This window comes from Prinia subflava, chromosome 8 (assembly GCF_021018805.1).
Source record: "Prinia subflava isolate CZ2003 ecotype Zambia chromosome 8, Cam_Psub_1.2, whole genome shotgun sequence".
Taxonomy (NCBI): domain Eukaryota; kingdom Metazoa; phylum Chordata; class Aves; order Passeriformes; family Cisticolidae; genus Prinia; species Prinia subflava.
Window position 1 is genome coordinate 5,117,922 of NC_086254.1, and position 19,526 is coordinate 5,137,447.

Consider the following 19,526-nt stretch of genomic DNA (forward strand, 5'->3'; position numbering starts at 1 on the left):
AGCCTGAGAGCACAAAATAAATGTAAAAGGGAGTGTTGGAAAGGAGAGCCAAACATTAATGGCAGCATTGATGTGTTGTGTGGTGAGCAGAGAGCAGATCCGTGGAGAGGCTGGGAACTGAAGGGTGAGGAGGATCCAGGCGCAGTGTTTGCTCTCTCTGTGCCAGCCTGTGCTGGGTTTGCTCCCTGTGTGTCTGTGCCAGGCTGGCAGGCGCCTCCTCCTGCCTGGACAAGGCCCCTCTGCTCCAGCAGCAGCTCCAGGTGCTGTCCTGGGGGTATCCCACTCCCAGCGCTGCTGAGCCCTGTGGACAGCAGGCTGCAGGGAAGTGAGGAACTGCTGCTCTCAGTGCACTGCCGGCTTTTGGGAGTGGGCTGGACACTCACAGAATGGGTTGGGTTGGAAGGGACTTTATGATCATCCAGTTCCTACCCTCTGCCATGGGCAGGGACAGCTTCCACTAGACCAGGTTGCTCCAGCCTGGCCTTGGACACTCCCAGGGATCCAGGGGCAGCCACAGCTTCTCTGGGCAGCCTGTACCAGGGCCTGCCCTCTCACAGGGAAGAATTTCTTCCAAATACCTAACCTAGATCTACCCTCTTCCAGTTGCAGCCTGTGAGGAATTTCCTGGGACAGAGCTGGCTGTGAGCAGGCGTGGCCTGCCTGTTGTGTGTCTGTGTTTGCAGTGAAGAGGTTCCATCAGAGGGGATGTGCTGTGACTGCTGGAACTGCTGCTGGAGCTCCTTGAGGACACTCACCAGCCCACCTGGATGGAGGTTTGGAGTTTGGGACTGCCCACGGGAGCCCTGCTGGAATCAGCACTAAACTGAACCTGGCTCGTTGCAGCCCACAAAGGGCTCTGGTTGTATCTGTTGGCTTAAACTGATGAAAAATATCCTGACTGACCCCTGTGATTGCTGGTCCTGGGTGAAGAGCTCCCTCCCCTGCAGAAAAGCAGAGGGCAGCGCCTGTGGCAGGAGTGCTTTACCGTGCAGTGCCGAGGAAGCGCTTCTGGGGCAGAACACAGCAGTGCAGTGAGGGCTGTCCCCTTTCCTTTCCTACCAAAGCCAGGCAACACTGCCTGCTGCTGGTGGCAAGGTGGCGTGTTCCTGCTGCAGGTGGGACTGTGCTGAAGGGTTGTCATGGCACCACCGTGCTTGTGAAAGGATCGCGCTTCTTCCTCAGCACAACTTCATTTTCAAGAGCACACAAGTTTGTTCAGAGCGGACAGATGGCCTCAGATCAGCTTCTGCTGCAAATGACTACTTGAATTCTTAGGTACGAGGCATGATTCAAACCTGACTGCTGGAGGTGCCAGGAAAATAAATGATAGCTGCCAGGGTTGCAGTCTGTTGCCCAGCTAATTCCCAAAATCAGCCTCTTGCTACTGAGAGCTGACAGCAGGGTTCAGAGATGACAAATGATCAGAAAATAACACAGTCTGTGCAGGCCTTTGGTCTGATCTCTGTCCAAGCCCAAAGAGTCAGCACCAGCCCTCTGCAAATGCTGCTCCTTGGTCCCAGAAGATACAGGTCACACATGGAATTTATGATTAATCCTCATTGTTAGTGCATGAATCTTTAGCAAAGGATAATTACTTTAATTAGTTCTCAGTGTTTTGTACTGTCAGTGGGGAGATACCTGCTTACCTTCCTCTGAGACCTGGTCTCTACAGGACCTAGCTGAGGTGGGTGAGGGGATAGTTGTAACCCCAGGGCTCAGTGCAACATTCAAACCAGTCTGACAGTATCAAGTATGGGCCAGGAAAACGTAAAATATGTGTCAGGGCTAGGGCTGTGTCAGAGCTGTGTGGCTGTTTGATACTCTGTTTAATGTTTCTAACTTTCTTTTCTTTTAAGTGTTTAGGAACTGGTTTTTTTGTTGTTGTTGCAATACAGATAATGGATGTAACCTCTCATTTCTGACTTTGGCATAAAAGCTCCCATTGCCCAGGAGGTTTTGAAGCTCACCCCTTTAACTTTTTATTAAATTTTCATTTTATTGAGCTTATCTCTGCACAATAAGATAATTGTGCTTCCTTACACCCACCTCAGAAATAAACCGAGCCATACAAATTCCACACCTCACTTTACTCCCCTCCCAACAAAATGCAACCTCTAGGTCACACGGGTCTCCCTTGAAAGGAAAGAGCAATTTGCAGCAGTTCCTTGCCCAGTTCCTCGTGCCTGCCCCCGGCGCTGAACTCGGCAGAGAGCTCCCTGAAGGTGATGCAGACGCGGCGGTGCTCGATGTGCCTGCGGTGGATGCCGTGCTTCCACTTGTACCGGGCATCCCCCTGCAGCACCAGCAGCGACCTCTGCGGCAGCAGGATGGACACACTCACTTCCCTCCTCGGAACCAGCCTCGGGGACAAACAGCACCTGGTCCCCTCTTCTCCTGAACTTCTGCACATAAAGGATGCAGGGTGACTTAATTCCTCGTTACTGGAAACGGGGAATAATTGGATGGTGTCCTCTGAATCGCAGGACATGGAGAGCACAGTTTTTGAGAGCAGGTTCAGGCTGACCAGGCGCTCCCCCCAGAGCCACCAGTCATCAAAGTGGGGGTCGATGGCAGAGCCTCTCTCTGGTCTGTAGTCCAGGTTACACTGCTCCACAGGTAAGAAACCACTGAGCACAGCACAGGCCTTCATCTGGGCCACGATCTTCCTGCTGAAACTTGGCAAACCAGTAAAGCTGCCAGCTTTCAGCCTTTGTTTCTTGAAGTTCACTTTAGGCCCATAGTCCTGTTGGAAAAGAAGAGGGAGGAAAAAGCTAGTGTAAAGGGAAAATCTAGGACAAGGCTTTTTGGAGAGGCTGTTCCTGCAGAGTGCTGTTCTCATCTCTTCCAGTGACCTGGTTGCCAGGTTGCAAAAGGACTCAGTGAATCTACATTAATCTCTCTGGATTTATGAAGTAAAACCAAATCTGAACACCCACTTCTTTCCCTTGGAGATTGTGTGAACTTTAATGCTTGAACACACACCATCAAATACTGCTTGTTGTAACTATCATGTACTTTTGCAAGAAGTTGATTTTAATTACAGGTAGTTCTTGTCACTGATTTCAAGAAAAGCTTTCAAAGGAAACACTTAATGGAATGTATCAATATTTTGGGTTTTAACTGAAAACAGCTTTGCTTTTCCATAGGGATCTAAGATCAGATGTGCTTCTAAAGTCCAACCTGTTTCTTTCGGCCAGACTGTGATGGTTTCCAGTCATCTTGATCCATCAGTTCCACTATCTCACACTCTTCATCTTCACTAATGAACTCCTCCACCAGGAACACCCCTGGAAAGGGAAATGCCCAGCCAGCAAATTCCGAGTGCTCATTTCCTTTAGCTAGGCCTGTTGCTGGACAGTAAGTGAAATTATCTTCTCCCTGTGGAAATATCAACGGAAAAGAAAAAAAAGACAATAACATATTTCCTTTATTTCCATTTCCCCTGCAACCTTGGTAGTGCAGCATGAAAACTGCATAGTATTCTTGCAGACAAGAGAAATGTTACAGCTGCTTTTGGGGAACAACTATTGCCTGCTCTTTGTTTCCAGCTGCAGTATCACTGTGCTGCTTGCTTGAAGCCACTTTTCTTTCCTATTGATGTCTTTATCCTGGAAAAGCAGGGAAGAATTGATGATCCCCAGGGCCACGGGTATAAGGAGATTAATGGTGGATATTGCTGCAGAGATACGGTTTGTCACAGCAATAAATGCCGAACGAGGAAAGTTGTTGAAAATCGCGCAGGCCACAAGGCTAAGCTGTAACAAATGAATGCGAATGTAACACGTGAGGCTCAGGTGAGCTCCGATCGCCTTCGGAGCGTTCCCGAGGTGAACAATTCACAATTCGCAATGCGCGGGCTCTGCCTTGTCCCCGCTGAGCGGCCCCGGGCTCCGGCCCCGCTCCGGCCGCGGGGGTCCCGCAGCCGCCCCGCCCCGAGGGGCCCCGGCCGGCGCCCCCCGCCGCCCCCCGGCTCCTCCCGCAGCCCCGCCCCGCCGCCCGCCCCCTCCCCGGTACCTGCGGGGGCGGAGCGGCCGGCGCGGGCCCCTCGCAGAGCAGGCAGGAGCGGATCCCCTTGCAGCCGCAGCCCGGTCCTCCGCCGCCGCCCGCCGCCTGCATCCCGCGGGCTGCGCCGAGGACACAGCCCCCCCCTCCCGCTCCTCCTCCCGCCCTTCCTTCCTCCCCGGCTCCTCTTCCTCCTCCCCGGCCGCTTCCAGGTGAGGGCAGCGGGGCTGGGCGCAGGCCGCGCGGCCGGGCAGCGGGGGCGGAGGGGTGGGGGTGCGGGCGGACTCGCGCTCCCAGCAGCCTCCGCGGCGCGCCCGGGCCCCGCGCCGCTGTTCGGCGCCGCGGGGGACGCTGGGAGTTGTAGGCGCGGCGCACGCCCCGCGGGGGCGCCTCAGGCCGCGGCACACGCCGGCCCCCGCGGTGCTCGGTGTCCGGAGGCGGCGGTGACGGGCGAGGCCTCGGGCCGGGGCCGCACCTGCCCCGCCCGGCCCGGTCCGGCCCTGCCCACGGGCGGAGCCGCGGCCTGCGCCCGCAGCCGGTAATAGCCCGCGGCCCGGAGGCCTCCCCGGCGTGTGCGGACAGCCCGGCATCCGTGGCCAGGTCACCCCCGGGGCATCGCGCACCGCGGCCCGGGGCAGCGCCGCTGGGCCGGGCGGTGCAGGGCAGCTCCGAGCAAACGCGTTCAGGTCAGGCGGATGGCCGGCTGTGGGGCTCCATCCCCAGAAATGCGGTGGGGCAGGAGGGGTCGGTTCCCAGTGAAAGATCCGCGGGGTTCAGCAGCCCCCGGGTAAGCGAGGGTACCCTCTGCAGCATCACCCGCGGTGCTGCGGGGATGGGACATGCCGTGGCTGGCCCTCCCTGCAGCTCCCGCAGTGCCACAGCTGTGGCGGGGGTGCCAGTGTGCCAAAGAGAGGTCAGTGGGAACATCCACAGTCACTGGTGTCACATTTTTATTACAGGCACAGCATCTAAGGCAGGTTTGTTTGGATCAGCCTGACCCTGGTGGTTTGGCTCGCAGTGAGAGCTCTGTCGCTTGAAGCATCAAATCCCCAACAGCTGCTGTTCAAACCGGTTTTCAGTTCAGCTCTTTGTGCCTGTATACAATATTTCAGTGTATACAATATCGTAGAGCCCCGTTGCTCATCACACAATGCTGGAGGTGTATGGGGCTGCTGAAACCAAACCCAAGCACAGCTCAGTGCCCTGTGTGCTCCTCACGATGTGCTGGAGTGGCATTGAGGCAGCCTTGATCTAACACAGAGAGACAGGAGCGAGCCTGGCCTTTTAGCTCTGTTCTCTTTTATTTCCCTCTCTTGGAATCTATGTCAGGGAGAGAGGGAAGCCCAGAACCAGTCATTTCATGGAGCTCTTTTGGCCCTGTCAGCATTGTTATTCCAAATATCAGCATATCCCTGTGTGTGTGTGTACTGAAGCATCAGTTGATCACCAATAAGACAGAGAACGCTGTTGATTTTTTTTCTTTCATGAGGAAGTGATGTCCTTGATTGGTGTATGTTTAAATTTCTGCTGATTAATTCAGTTTTCCAAAATTTGGGGGAATTTAGAAGTCATCAGCCAAGAGCCTGTCCAGCTAGTCAGGCCAGTGAATGCAGTGTCACTTTCTTGGGAGAAAAACATCCACAGCAGGTGTATTGACTCTTACTGCTGCTTTTTGTTTGAAAGAGTGTTGGAATTCCTGGAGCAGAGCCCAGGAGAGGCACAAGCAGGTACCTGTGATGCTGTCCTGGTCCTGAGTGCCATCGCTCATGGACAGCTTTCACCTGCAGCAAGTCTGGCACTCCAGCAGCCACGGGATGTATCCCTGTTGTTTTGGAGATGGATTGGATCAGCGTGCTGGGAGCCTGTGCCCAATCTAATAATAGTTTCTGCCATGTTCATTTCAACCAAGTAAAAAAGGTGACTTCCAACGCAGCAGCAAAATCAGTAGATACCCTCATAGAATTTTTTCCCTCCCTTGGAGCTGTTGAAAGCATTTCCTCTTATTCCCATTTGTTCTTTCAGGAGGGTAACCAGAAGACATCCTACAGCTGACTGATTGGTGATTCCAGCAGTGAGGTGGAGATTAAAAATGTCAAAAATTACTACAGAACTTCTTTTGGAAAGAGCAGTTCCAAGATCTACGAGGCTCCGAAAGATTGAGACACTGAAGTAAGTGCAGACAGGCCCCTGCGAAATTCCAGATGAATTCAACCTGGCAATGACTTTCTGTCTATCTTTCGTTCCCCTAAACATTTTTTACTTTAAAAAAGAGAGTTTCAAAGCACAGAGCTGAGAGGGCATTCTCAGTGCAAAACCAGTGCATTCACTAAAGAGGTTATTGGCAGATGTCACCTTTTTTTGCCATTTCTATTGTATATTTGCTGCCATTCTTTTTGTGAAACTGCTGAAGGCTGGATCCTGATTTCCTAACCCAAGGTATCATCCCTACCCCTGAAGCCCTTGCATCTTTGCTAGCAATTGCTTAATGTGAATAAGAGAATCATCCAGCATGGATTTCAGAGGGTTTTTTAAGTATTTTTGGCATTATTTCCCTTCCATTTTCCTCTCAGTTATCCTACAACCTCAGCCATTGCAGAGGGAGAGAATAAACTCTGAATCACTTAAAAACAACTAAAACAGTTTTGTCATTCAGGTCCTTAACAGAAGTTATTGCAAATATGTGTCTTTACAAATGTTTAACACCGTGGAATTTTGCTGTTCCAGAGCTGGCCAATCCAAGTGGCTCAGCTGGCCAATTTCTGCCTTTGTTGTTTTTGTTGCTGATGTCAGGGGGTTTGGGTTTCACATGTACTCTTTAAAGTTATTTCTTTCAGTTTGCCTTGTGCTAAAGTAATTATTTTTAGTGAGAAACTCACATGTTTCTCTGAGGAGTATCAGCAGCAGTAATCTGGGTAACAGAGTGGTGGGGAGATGTTTGAAGCTGTGGATTTTTGGAGCGTGGCAGCTTCATACTGTGATGTTGATGGGTTGTATTTCAGAAAGTCTGTTTGGGGAACACCACTTTGAGTTTTTCCCCAAAAGGACACCACAGTCACAGCTCTGCAGCCAGCTGGATTGTCCTCAGCCTTTCTTACCAGCTCTGACTGGCTGCTTACACTTCTGAGATGGCAAATGAAGGAGAAAGGATCTTGCTTTCTGGATTTGTCTCATTTATTCACACTTAATTAATCTTGAAGCCTATTGTTTTTAACTAGTCATTAGAGACAGAGATTCTTTTTGTTAAAGGAACCCAAGCTGGTGTCCTCAAGAGATGTTGGCTGCCAGGAATGGAATCTCCCTTTGGAGCTCACCCAGATGATCTAACCAAATATAAATGACCCTGCTTTATAATATGGAGTTTTCACTTTCTTACAGAGAAGGGATATTTCTTTTCCCCTCACCAATATTGTACCAATTCCTCTTTCAGGACAGAATTCTTCTATTTTGGTGGCAATCTTGGGATTTTGTTAGGTGAATTTCTACATTTACTGTTGGAATCTTTTGCAGCAAGTTGCACTATAGCAGAAATTGAAAAAACACTTTTGTTTTGTCAAGATAGTTCTTTGAAAACAGCCAAAATATTTAAGGATACACTCAGCACTTGGCCTGAACTATGAAATAATGAATGTGGTGCATTCTATGGACAGGGTAGACTGAGGGTGTAGTGTCTTGAATTGGCACAGCTTGTCTTGTTGAGTCAACATTGCACAGGAATAAAATACCAAACCTTTTAGAGGTGCAGTAGTTTTTTCTAGAAAATGAGAACTTTTCTGGTGATTTCCTGCTCCCAGCCAGCTCAGTTACCCCTAGGAGATGATCTGAATTGCAGGTTAATTGTACTTTGGCAGACCTGAGTCTCTGATGGTGGCTGTTAGCTCAGACACATCAGCTATCCCACAGTGTGTTCACAATCCAGAATGCTGCCACCAGAAAAAGCAGCTTTGGTCAGTTGTACCCACTGAGCTGTGCTGGACTGAGTCACACCAGGTGGGACTGTCCAAGCTGTGAAATCAGTATTTGTTCTTCCAGTGAGCTGCGGATAGTTCATGGATTGTTTTTTTTTGTTTTCAGCCTGTCCAAGCTGCAATTGAAGACTGGAGATTTAGACCCGCGTTTGTTTTCCCGCCTGAGGCACTTGCAGAAACTTGATCTCTCTGATAATTTACTGGACAAATTTCCCAACAGCCTAACCCTCCCCGATCTGCGTGTCCTGAACTGCAACAATAACAAGCTGGAAGATGTAACTGCTCTGAAACAGTTCCCTCTGCTCGAGGAGCTGACCTACGAGAACAACGTGTACTTGACAGTGAGTTACCCCCTCCTTACATTAAACAGAGAGGCAAACAAACAGCACTTGTGCAAAGTTCTTATGTATTGTTCTTGGGCAGCAAGTGCTAGGGCATTTGAGAAAGCAGCCAGCCTTTGTGTGATATTTACTTTGTGCCACTATTTCTCAATCTGCAGAAGTGACTTGCCCAAAACCACTCAGGTATTAGAACCTGTGTCTTGAACTCCTGATTCTCTTAGGTGGCTTATCAGGCACAGTACCTTATGCTCATGCTGGTGTAAAATACAGTAATGACTGTGTAGAGGTGTCCTTACAGAAATAGAATCACAGAATGGTTTGGGTTGGAAGGGACCTGAATGCTCATCTTGTTCCACCCCCTGCCATGGGCAAGGACACCTTCCATCAGACCATTGCTCAGAATCCCATCCAGTCTGGTCCTAAATCTTCCCAGGGATGGGGCAGCAACAGCTTCTCTGGACAACCTGTGCTGGTGTATCACCACCCTCACAGTAAAGAGCTTTTCCTAATAGCTAATGCTAGTTTTATTTCCTAATATCTGTGTTAGTTTTAGTGCCATCTGTGCTCTAGAAAAGCAGACTGGGTCCTCAGATGAGGGTTTAAACTTGATGATAAGTCTGGTTTAGAGTTTGACTTCCCCTAAGAGGATCTGCTGACTGTACAGGTCAAACTGATTTTACTTGTGCTGTAAACTGGCATCAGCCACTCACCACCCCCACGTTCTTATTTGCTGTTGCACACTGCAGTTTAAGATCCCAACTCATAGAGAACATTAATTCACACTTAAAATGTGAAATTCAGGTTGAAAATCCTGAGGAGATTTTATGAAATGGCTTTTCCTTACTAAATCTATCATTCTCATATAGGCTGTATTTTAATCCAGGACTAAAGGTAAAGCGAATACCACATGCAGAAGCCTTATAACTGATGTTTTCTCTTTCTAGCTCAATGATGACTATAAAGTAATGTTTCTTTTGCAAAATCTTCGTCTGCTCAATGGCAAGGACATAACCAAACTGGCCAACCATGTGAGGTGTGTTAACAGCCGTAAGCTCACCAGCAAGGTAAGGTGTGGGATATTTCCTTAACCTCTAAACACCTCAGAATTAACGAAATCCTGTGCTCAGTGTAGTGACAGAGCTGCAAACAAGCTTCAAGTGGTTTGCAAGAGCCCAGCCTGCAGAATGGGCCACCCAGGAAATGTCCTACTGCTGCTTTCTCTGGTCACTGCTGGCATCTGCTCTACCTGTTCTGTGCAGCCAGTTTGCCTCTGGTTTCAGTGACAGGAGCAGGGCCAACCAGGTCTGTGTCTGATCCTGTAGTTTTTCAGGTCACTCTGATCATCATTCAGGAATGGGAGAAGCCTGGTGCTGCCAGAGCAGCTGCAAACACCTCCTCATCTAATTAAAGTTACTGTCCAGGCCCCAGGAATGGGGAGCACAAAACCAAGCTCAGGAAAATCTTGCTTTTTCCAGCACACACCAGGAACAAGGATTTATTCTTTCTTCTTCACCTATGAATGTTTAGAACTCTATTTTCACGCATTTGTCTACACAGTTTAGCTCCTGACAGATTGTCTCCACAAGGTATCGTTGTGATCTTGAACAAAATTATTGTTCAGTAATGAAAAAGGTTTGGTTGGCTGGTTGTTTTTGTGTATTACTGCCCTTACCATTCGTATTCTAGTTAGTTGATCTTCTTAATTTCTTCTGTGTAACAGTGAGGGGAAAATCAAATACTGAAAGCTGGGATGAATTGTGCTGAGTGTTGTCTGCATAAAACCTATGAACCTCAAAGGGTCTCTGTGAGGGCTGCTCAGCCTCTTGTCCCAGACAACTGACCATGGTTGGCTGTTTAATGAGACACCAAACTCTCCCCAGTGCTGTTCTTTTTGTGGTGTCTGTGCCCTGAAGCCTTTCCCTGCTGTTATTTGCACCTGCCTGCCCAGTTCTTAGTCCTTTGTCTCAATGTAAAAATGTCTGTTGGGTCCAAATGCTGAGGGATGCACTACTGCCCACCAGGAACTCTGATGGGAAACTGCTGGCAGGTGAGAATCCTGTAGGTGAGCAGCCTTTTGGAGTCCAGCTATCTCTCTAAATGGGTCCATGCTGACAGTGTCTGTTTAGCCACACTCACTGCAGCTTGGTACAGAGGAACTTTCTCGTTAGCTGAAGTGGTCACTTGAACATGAATAAATAAATTAAAGTGATGCCATCACGTAGGGTGCAGCACTCAGGGTTGGCCACTTCTTAAATGCTTTCACAAGTTCTCTTGTGCTTTTCTGTTGAATAAACTCAGCCTTTCTGCCTAGGTTACTGCTCACTGGGAAAAATTCTTCCGTGACCAGCTCCCTGAGAAGTACACAGCTGAGCAGGTGAAGTCCATCAGGAAGAAGTTCCTGAAGTCAGTGCAGACCAACGTGGTGTATGGGCCCAGCTCACTCAGCGAGTTCACCCGCTGGCGGGTAGGTCACATCCCACTCACTCCTGTCCCCCAGGCAAGCACCTGCTCCTGCTTCTGCATGGACTCATTAAAACACTCCACAGATTTGGGTGCTCCTGCTGACAAGTGGTATCACTTTTTCTCTTTCTTCACTGCTTTGTTAAGCAGTTACAGAAGCACCAGGACTAAACATGCACCAAGTTGAAATGACTGTCATTAAACGTTGTTTTTTAATTCATGAGCAATAATGATACTTCTACTGGTTAATCAGACTGCAGCATCCTTAATACTTAATTATTTGCAAATTAGTTTAATGGTAACCTTTACTCTTGATGAAAGAGAAAAGATAATGACAGTAGTTCCTCCTAGCATGGAAAGACACCATTTAGTTTGTAATGTTTGTTTTATTTGTATTTATACACACAATTGAGACTTCCATCTCTCCTTTGTCTTGTTTTATTGCTGTGCTGTTGTTTCCACAGCTGTGTGCTCTGAATGCCCATGACAAAGTGAAGTTCTTTGGTCATGTAATGTCAGCTGGGGATTCCTCCACCGTTTGTGAAGAATAGTGGGAGCAGACATTTAAAACTCATCAAAGCAGATCTTTGTGCCATGACACATCAGAGCTTGACATGCTGTGGCTTTTTTGTCTTCTTTTTTGTTGTTGTTTTTTAACATATCCATGTATTTGCTTCTTAGGTGAAAATGATTGCAGAAGAATTTCTGGCACACTCACTAGGTCTGGAGTTAAACTCTGATACTGAACCAGAGGAGAAGACGGATGAGAATGAGGAGGAAAGCACAGAAAGCCCCAGGGAAGCTGCAGAAGATGTGGCTCAGGTAGGTGATTTTTCCAGTTACATTAGCAATGTTCTTTCTGTTTCCTGGGAATTCAGCAGCTCTTGTCAGTTCACATTTATGACCCTTTGGTAACCACAGGGGCAGTCTCAGGCTCCAGCCTGTATCCAACAGCTCAGGCTTCTTCTTTACAGCCAGATTGAAGCTTTCCCAGAAATGTGAAGATCAATTTGCTCCCTCAGAGAGTTTCCATTCTCCTAGGGGACCAAAACCATTTCATGAGTGCAGTCCTACTCACTCCACCTCTCCTCTAGGAAGGGATATTTTAATTAGAGACTGGGCTGATGCCTGGCCAGACTCAGCTGGTGTTTGCCTGCTTGGAAATGGCTGCAGACTGCACCCCTGCCAGATTTGTTTTTCCACATCATATGTAAATTGCAAATAACTGAGACAGGGGAAGGGAGCTGAAAAGGAGGCTGGCTGTGTGGTTTTCATTAGCTTCTGCCTCTAGGAACCCTGCAGCTCTGGGTTCCTGGAACCCAATCTGTAACTGTCGGAGAGTACTTGCATTTGAATAATTAATACCTTTGACTTACAAATTATCTGCACATCTCGGGGAAGCTGAAAACCTTCTGCAGAACCTGACAGCATGACAACATGCCTTATAGGTCACAGTAACACCCAGCAAGAGGAAAAGAAATCATTCAAAATCCAGCCCTGGAAACAAAAGGTCCAAGACGCAAGCAAACACCAAGGAGGAGGCTGCAGTTAATCCCAGAAAATCCAGCCGTGTGGAGGATGACCCAGCTCCTGATAAACCAAGAACATCAAACCAACCAGCCAAGGAGGAAACCCCGGAGAAGGGAGCTGAAGGGACACAGAATAATGGAGAGCAGTTTCCCAAGGGACAAAGCAACAGGAGATCCAGCCAGATGTCAGGGGAACAGAAAAGCCAGGAGCAGAACAACGGCGTGGTTACCTTGACCCCTGTGAAGAATTCGAAGCTCAAGGTACATCCATCACCCCCCTGGGACTGGCTTTGGGCCTCTTGGTTTGTAGTGGGAGGAGCTGCCTTCAGGTTTCTTCAGAGCTCTGCACAGCTTGGAGCTCATAGTTGGCCAAATACATTGTGAGTTTTGGTTTGGTTTTTTTGTCATTGTTTTAAATCTCTCAGAGGCATCAAGGGAGAGAAGGGAGCCCCCAGGAGACCCCAGTGGATCCCCTCTGGGGGATGGATGGACCAGCACTCCGAGGTGGTGCACTGGAAGCCTGTGCTTAGAAATGGGACTGGCAAGCCTTGCTCTCAGCTCAAACCAGTGGCTGCATGGGGAAAGGTGTTTCCCCCTCAGGCCAGTGGGGATCTAAAGGGTTTTTCTTGTTTCTCTGCTGTAGGAAATGGGGCTCACTGCTTGGGTCTGCTGGGCACATCTTTGCTAAACAGTTCCTTGCTGCTTTAGGAGTCTTGAGCATTGTGGCACCTCAGTCTCTCCTGTTCTCTGTAGCACACAAGGGCTGAAAAATACTTGAGTTTAACTCAGATTACTGTGTTCAGTAGAGGGTTCTGTCAAGGCAGTCACAGGCAAACCGTGTCAGGGGAATGAATTTTCTAAATGTGGATGGTTTATTGTAGGAGGATGTCAGTGCAGAGCCATTGCATTTTCTTCAGTGTCACAGTAAAGGCAACAGCCGCGAGGATTTTAAAACGCAGCTCTGGTCCTGTGTCTTCGAGCCAGTGCTAGACTCTGGAGCCAGGAAAGGTGAGCTCTTAAAGAGGTTTGCAGGATTCCCAGAACCACCTGGCTCTGGAATCCCAGCGGACTCCATGCCTTAGACCCCTGCTCCTTCAAGCTGTAGTCTCCATTGTCAGGAAGAGACTTGCTTACATATTTCTGCTTTGACTTTGAAAACAGGAGACTGGGAGAGCACCAGGCAGTGATATGCTGCAGTCTTCGTGTGTTATCCCTGAACCTGGGAACTTCTCACTCATTATTTTCTTCTTTCAGATCCCATTGTGAGCTCCTCCAGAACCGTGGCAACCTGTGGAGGGGAATCTGTCTGTCTGATTGATTGTGAGACAGGGACAGTGCTGAAAAAGTATAAAGTGGCTACAGAGGTGGGTGGCAAGTGGGAAGGAAGAACCACAACCTGTAATAATTACACACATGCATAATAGCTATTACAAAGAGGTCTGAAAGTGTTAGTGTGGACAGATGTTAAGATGAAGATAGAAAACAAACATTGCTTGCTTACCCTTTTAGCCTGGTTTGGGTTTATTTTTTATTAGTTTAGGAAATCAGCCTGCCAGTCCTCAAACAAATGTGTCTGGCTGCTGAGCCTGCTTGACAGCACAGAGGAATAAACATCCTCTTTCTGTAGTTTATAGTCTTCTGAGAGCTGAGTTTTGATGCTCCATCTTAAACAGTCATTTCACCAGAGTAGCCCTTGTGACAGTTGTCCTTTCTCTGAGCTGACAGCCACCACCCTGCAGGCTGTTCTCTGTCACCCCAGCCCCGTTTTCCTTCTGTCCCAGGAGTTCTTCAGCGTTGCGTGGACAACCCTGACGATGGTGATCAGCGACAGCCGCAAGAAAGCTCACAACATCCTGGCAGCTGCAGGGAGGAGAGGGATTGTCAAACTCATCCACGTGGCAGCCGACTTCTGCTACGGAGAGATAAAGGCTCACAAAAAGCCCATTGCTACTGTCTGCTTCAGCCCAACCCAAGAGACCCACCTCTTCAGTAAGTGTGCTTCAGAACCTCTGGTTAGTTCTGCTGTGGAAAAGTCAGGGCTTCCTTAACAAGGGGAATTGTCACCAGGGCAAGCAGGGACACGGGGACAAAAGGCAGAGACAGGCGTTAGGGAGGGAACATTGTTACTCTCCTGTGGCAGCAATCTCCAGCAGGAACAGCTTGTTTCAGCCAAGGCTGGCTCTTCAGTGAGGTGCAGCAGCTCCTGTTTCTCCCTTGGTGGCTCTCAGGGTGTCTGTCACACACACATTAGCCACAAACAAGCCCAGCAGTGGATGTGTTCCACAGGGATGAGTAAGAAGAATGGCAGAGCAGGCAGCTGGGAGCCAGGCAGTGGCAGGGCTCTCCTCCAGCACAGCAGCCTGTTATGGGCTGTTGGGTTTCATTTTATCCAACAATGTGCTCAATTGATTTTGATTTTTTTAATGTGAGTTCTATGCCTTGTCAGAGATTTCTATTCAGGTCCTGGTGTCAAGGAGAGCTTTGCCACACACAGTAGAGCCCACAGAGGCTGTGGCTCATGGACTGGTAATGAACCATCATGTTACAAATTGCAACTGCATTGTCAGGCTGTACAGTGAGCTGGTACAGAGCCATTCAGGCCACACCTGCACCCCACAGCACATTGTTTCTCTTGCCTACAATTACTCACATCCTGGAGTGGTTAGAGAGCTACATGAACCATTAAAGGGGGATTTTTTTCAAGAAGAAGCTCAGGAGTGCCAAAAGCAGAAGCAGAGGAAAGGATAAGGAGGGTGGTGGAAGGGGTAAGGAGGTTGGTAGCACAGCCACATAATGTGGACAGTAAGACTCATATTTCATCGAAAAATTTAGAGTAATTCAGGGAGATTTTTTGCATCCTTTTTGGGAGGGGACACCAACAAACTCTGAGTTTGAGGGCTGCCATCTGATGAGGGTCTGAGTTACTCAGAGTAATCTGTTAGAACTGTTTCTGCTTCCAGTGTATCAGCTTGGTGACTTGTTTCTCACCTCTGTCAGTGCCTAACTTTCCCAATGGGAGCTGTTGTGGATGTGAACACAGTAAGCCATGGATATGTGGAATGAAGTGGTGTCTGCCTGACAGTAGAGGTTGGAGCTCATATTTTAGATTTCACTAGAAGCCCTGACCAAAAACGAGCTCAGAGGGCCACTAACTAAAGACCTTGTGAATCCACAACTCAATAGTGGACACCAGGAAACAAACTTTGTTTTATCTGCCCCTGTTGGGGCACAGGATAAGAACACAAAATACTGACTGTGCATGTGTGCCAGCGTCTGGGAAGTGCCGGGCCAGGAGCCTCGGGGACTGCTGCTGTGCTTTAATGAGCTCTCTGGAGCTTTAGAGGGTGACTGTGGCTCAGGCAGAATTGCCAGCTAGCACGAGAAGAGCCAGATGAGCAGCAGTGTCACTACCTGCTTCTCTCCTGTGTCCCACAGCCGCATCCTATGACAAGCGAATTGCACTCTGGGATATTGGGATTCCAGACTGTGACTACAATTTCAAAGCAAGGTAAAGGTTCAACACCAGATGTGGGCAGTCCAAGAGCCTGTAACTATCACATCACAGCACCACTTAACTGCTTGTTCTCTGCTTCTTTTTTAGCCAGCTGCTGGTGCTGGAAACAGCCTCTATCCCCCTGCGGATTGCCCTGGTCCCCACCTGCCCAGAGGAGTACCTGCTGGCAGGCTGTGAAGATGGCTGCTTTGCCTGGAACATTAAACTGGATAAGGGGCAAAAAAGCAGGTGAGGAGCACAAGCTGGGGGTGTGCATTTGTTTTCCGTAACAAGAAGGGATAGTCCTAGCAAAGGCTTGATTTCTGAGGAGGTCTGAGGGAAAACAGCACATCCTGCAAAACTTAAAACATCCTCCCCTTCCCAGGGTGGCCAAAAAAAAAATAGGAGCCCGATGCTCAAGGACTGTTCAGAGCTTATATGAAAGCTGCAGTCTGCAGGTGTTACAGGCTGCTTTGCAGGAAGGCTGGCAGGAGTGTAATCCAATACCCCAACACTTAGGGGTGTGTCATCTCCAGGTAGTGTAGTGGAGTGTGAATTTTTGGATTGATTTCCAGTCTCACAGTGAGGCCTCCCCTGCTCCTGGTACGTGAGGTAACCCAGGAAACTGGCACCCCGTGGGAGCTCAGGACAAAATTATAAGGAAGAAGCAAGTAAAGTCAAGTCCTGCTGACAAATATCCTGATGCCTGCAAAAGAGATGGAGTGAAACAGCAATCTCTTGAGCAAAGAGGCTTCTGCTGTATTAATAAACCCAGGCGACCAAAAGTGTAAATTCAAGTGGGAATTCACCTGAGCTTGGCAAGAGACTCACTAACACACAAATTTCCTTCTGGGCTCTGCAGCCCTTTCACTGCTGGCTGTTCAGGACTTGGCTCATTTCACCCTTCCCCCTGCTCTAGGCCTTTTGAAGCCATATTCCAGTTTCCTGATGAGGAAAACATGACGACATCTCACAGGGTCGATGGTTTGGCTTTTCTCAATGATGATGTTGTTGGTGAGTATAAACACAGCAGCACAATCCCAAAACCAGTGGGGCACTTGAGCACGTGCAGGGTGAAGGCAGCATGACAAGCAGAGGGGCTGCAAGGGGTGTGACAGCCCTTTAGCTTAGGAGGGGCTGCACAGGATGGAGTTGTCTCCCAGTGTCACTTGTCTTTCCCAAAAATGTGGCCTAGAGTGCAAAGTCATGCTTGGATAGGGCTGGAAATCAGATGGGCACATCCCTGAGAGCACATTTGACCAAACAGTGCCAAGGTGGAAGGGAGGAGAGTCCCTTTCTGCTCAAGGGCTGGTGGCAACAATCTTTTTTCCGGGGAACTGGGGGTTTCACATCATAGGCAGGCTCTTTCTGAATAACTTATGCTTGTTCTGCAGCTCAGGAACATAAGCATAGCTCTGAAAATCTCCCTACAACCTCCAATTATCCTGAAATAAGGTAAAGCAGGTGGAAACAGTTGCAGCTGGATCAGATCCCATGGCTTGAAATCCATATTCTGGATGGACCACCTCTGTCTCGATGCACTTTGCTTCCCAGCAGCTGCCACAGCCTCTCCCTTCCTTTCTTCCCTAGTTTCCAAGAGCTCCAAACCAGGCTGCATATACTTGTGGAGCTGGAGCAGGTCTTTTGATGCCAAGGGAAAAGGATGCCAACGGACAATGTCTGCAGTGATCCTGGCTGAGCTGGAGTGGTCCACAACAGACATGTCCTACCTGACACTCAGCACCTGCCCAGGTAGGAGCACTCATTCCCTGGGTAATGCTGTGCCCAGCTTGTTGTTTTGCCTTTGAGCCATGGGAGCAAGAGGAGCTGCAGGCCTGGGTTTCAGAGCCCAGCAGAGAGCTCTGCTGTCCCCTCTGCAGTGCAGCTCCAGCACCAGCTGGGTGGAAATAGCACCAGTTATAAATAATTACAGCTGCACCAGCTGCCCAGCAAGGGGGACAGTTGAGGCTGAGGGTCTTTCTTGCACAGCTTTTCAAAGTACAGAGCTCAGGCCTGGGCCCTATGGGCCACTGCAATGCTGAGTGCAGGGATGTCACACACTGGGCAGCTTGGGTTTGACAAGGAACAAACCAAACTGATCCAGTCAGCACGTCCCAAAACCAGTCTAAAAAACATCAGGAGAAATCCTAAAGCATTTAGCACTAGCTTTTCTGCACTAAAGATAGCTGGTTTATCTTTAAATGAACTCTTTCAGAGCAAGGTAGATTCATATTTTTGTGCCAGTAAGGGAATTTTGCTGAATTATGGCACCCTGCACTGGGATCCTGCAGCTCTCCTGGAGCTCTGCTTTACAGCATAGCAGCCTCCCAGCTCCACACTGGTTTCCCAGCTTTTTCTCTGCTCTCACAGCACGGGAGTACGTGTTCTGCGGGGATGAGAGGGGCAGTGTGTGGATGTACAACCTCTCCAGCTACACCGCAGCCTGGGGCTCTGGGAAGGGGAAGCGCTCGGAGCGGAGGATCGCCCCCTCACAGGTGGGTCTGGGGTGCTCTCTGTGCCTCCCTTCCACCCCAGGGCAGCTGAGCCCGGGCTGCTGAGCAGGCTTATCCCAGGACATGCCTTGTGTTTCCATACCTGACCCTCACAAACAATTCAAAGCAATCTCCAGAGCGTGGCCAAGGCCACTCGGGATAGGAATGAGGAGCTGCAAAGCAAATCTGTCACTCCTGCAGCTCTTCCTACAAGAGCCCTAAATAATGGTGCTTAAACTGAGGAGCACAAAAGCACAGGTGTGCAGGCACCACACCCCCAGGGAGGGCAGCCAGAATGAACATTCCCTGGCAGGAAAGGGCTCACTGCTTCCCTGTGCTCACTCACCCTTTTTCTGCCCAGTATTTCCCTCTGGAGATGGTTCTCTTTTGGGCAGTCACTGCTCCCTTGCCTGTCCCTCTGAAAGGACAACCACAAACACTCCAAAGGATCTCACCCACTGGTCTGGAGCTGCATTAGTGACCCAATGTTCCATTATTCCTTCACTGAAAGGGTCATACAGGTTTGGAAGAGCTGCCATCCCTGGAGGCGGCACTCAGAGCTTGGACTCGATGCCCTGGGAGGTCTTTTCCAACCTCCACACACAATTCCCTGATTCCTCGGATTTTTTGGAAGGGCACCAATCAGTTCCTCTGGGACTGAAGTGAAAGTTTGTTTGCACTTGTCCCTCCCTGCTGAAGCCCCTGTGCACTAACTCCCTTTAGGAATCTCACACAGCTCCCCGAGCCCCTCAGAGAAAGGATCCCACCTCCCCCTGAGACACCCCCACCCTCTGCTGTCCCCACAGATCCTGCAGTGGCCGGAGCTCCGCGTGAACGGGGAGCAGCCCCCCGAAATCCTGGTGAACAACGTGGTAGCAGACCCTGCCTTCACCTACCTCGTTGTGCTGACCAGCGTGAACATCACAGCGATCTGGAAGAAGTCATAGTCCCCTCCTGCCACTCCCACCCCCGTGCTGTGACCTCGTGCAGTATTAGTGACTGTTCCCATGTGCCCATGAACGTTTTCTAGACCAGCTTTGTGTGCAAGATGGAGAAAAAAAATAAACAAGGTAAGAGTTTGTTGAACTCATCAGCTCATTGTAAACATCCGGTTTCTTTTACTGTAAGTTTTCACGATTTGTGCATTTGTTTTATAGAAATGACACTTAATAAAACAAAATACCAGTTCAGCTGGCAGTGCCTGGGATTTTTGGCAGGAGAAGCAGAGAGTTCATCTCCAGCTG

General features: G+C 49.2%; 2 protein-coding genes across 4 annotated transcripts; one reads left to right on the forward strand and one right to left on the reverse strand.

Annotated features, from left to right (window-relative positions):
• Positions 1–1,976: 1,976 nt before the first annotated feature.
• On the reverse strand, positions 1,977–4,147 carry ALKBH4 (alkB homolog 4, lysine demethylase). Its single transcript, XM_063402476.1, has 3 exons — positions 4,015–4,147; positions 3,181–3,378; positions 1,977–2,743 (listed from the first exon to the last, which is right to left on the reverse strand). Exons 1-3 carry the CDS (start codon positions 4,114–4,116, stop codon positions 2,120–2,122), a joined length of 924 nt encoding a protein of 307 aa, XP_063258546.1. The 5' UTR covers positions 4,117–4,147; the 3' UTR covers positions 1,977–2,119.
• Positions 4,075–19,472, forward strand: LRWD1 (leucine rich repeats and WD repeat domain containing 1). Of its 3 annotated transcripts, XM_063402472.1 has the most exons (17): positions 4,246–4,688; positions 5,686–5,919; positions 6,025–6,171; positions 8,074–8,308; positions 9,253–9,372; positions 10,620–10,772; positions 11,450–11,590; positions 12,217–12,558; positions 13,179–13,305; positions 13,552–13,661; positions 14,079–14,286; positions 15,733–15,805; positions 15,899–16,039; positions 16,710–16,804; positions 17,381–17,542; positions 18,161–18,285; positions 19,089–19,472. In XM_063402472.1, exons 3-17 carry the CDS (start codon positions 6,092–6,094, stop codon positions 19,227–19,229), a joined length of 2,253 nt encoding a protein of 750 aa, XP_063258542.1. In that variant the 5' UTR covers positions 4,246–4,688; positions 5,686–5,919; positions 6,025–6,091; the 3' UTR covers positions 19,230–19,472. The 3 variants fall into 3 exon arrangements, with proteins under 3 accessions (XP_063258541.1, XP_063258542.1, XP_063258539.1); XM_063402471.1 differs by lacking the exons at positions 4,246–4,688; positions 5,686–5,919 and adding an exon at positions 4,075–4,214; XM_063402469.1 differs by lacking the exon at positions 5,686–5,919.
• The last annotated feature ends 54 nt before the right edge of the window (positions 19,473–19,526 follow it).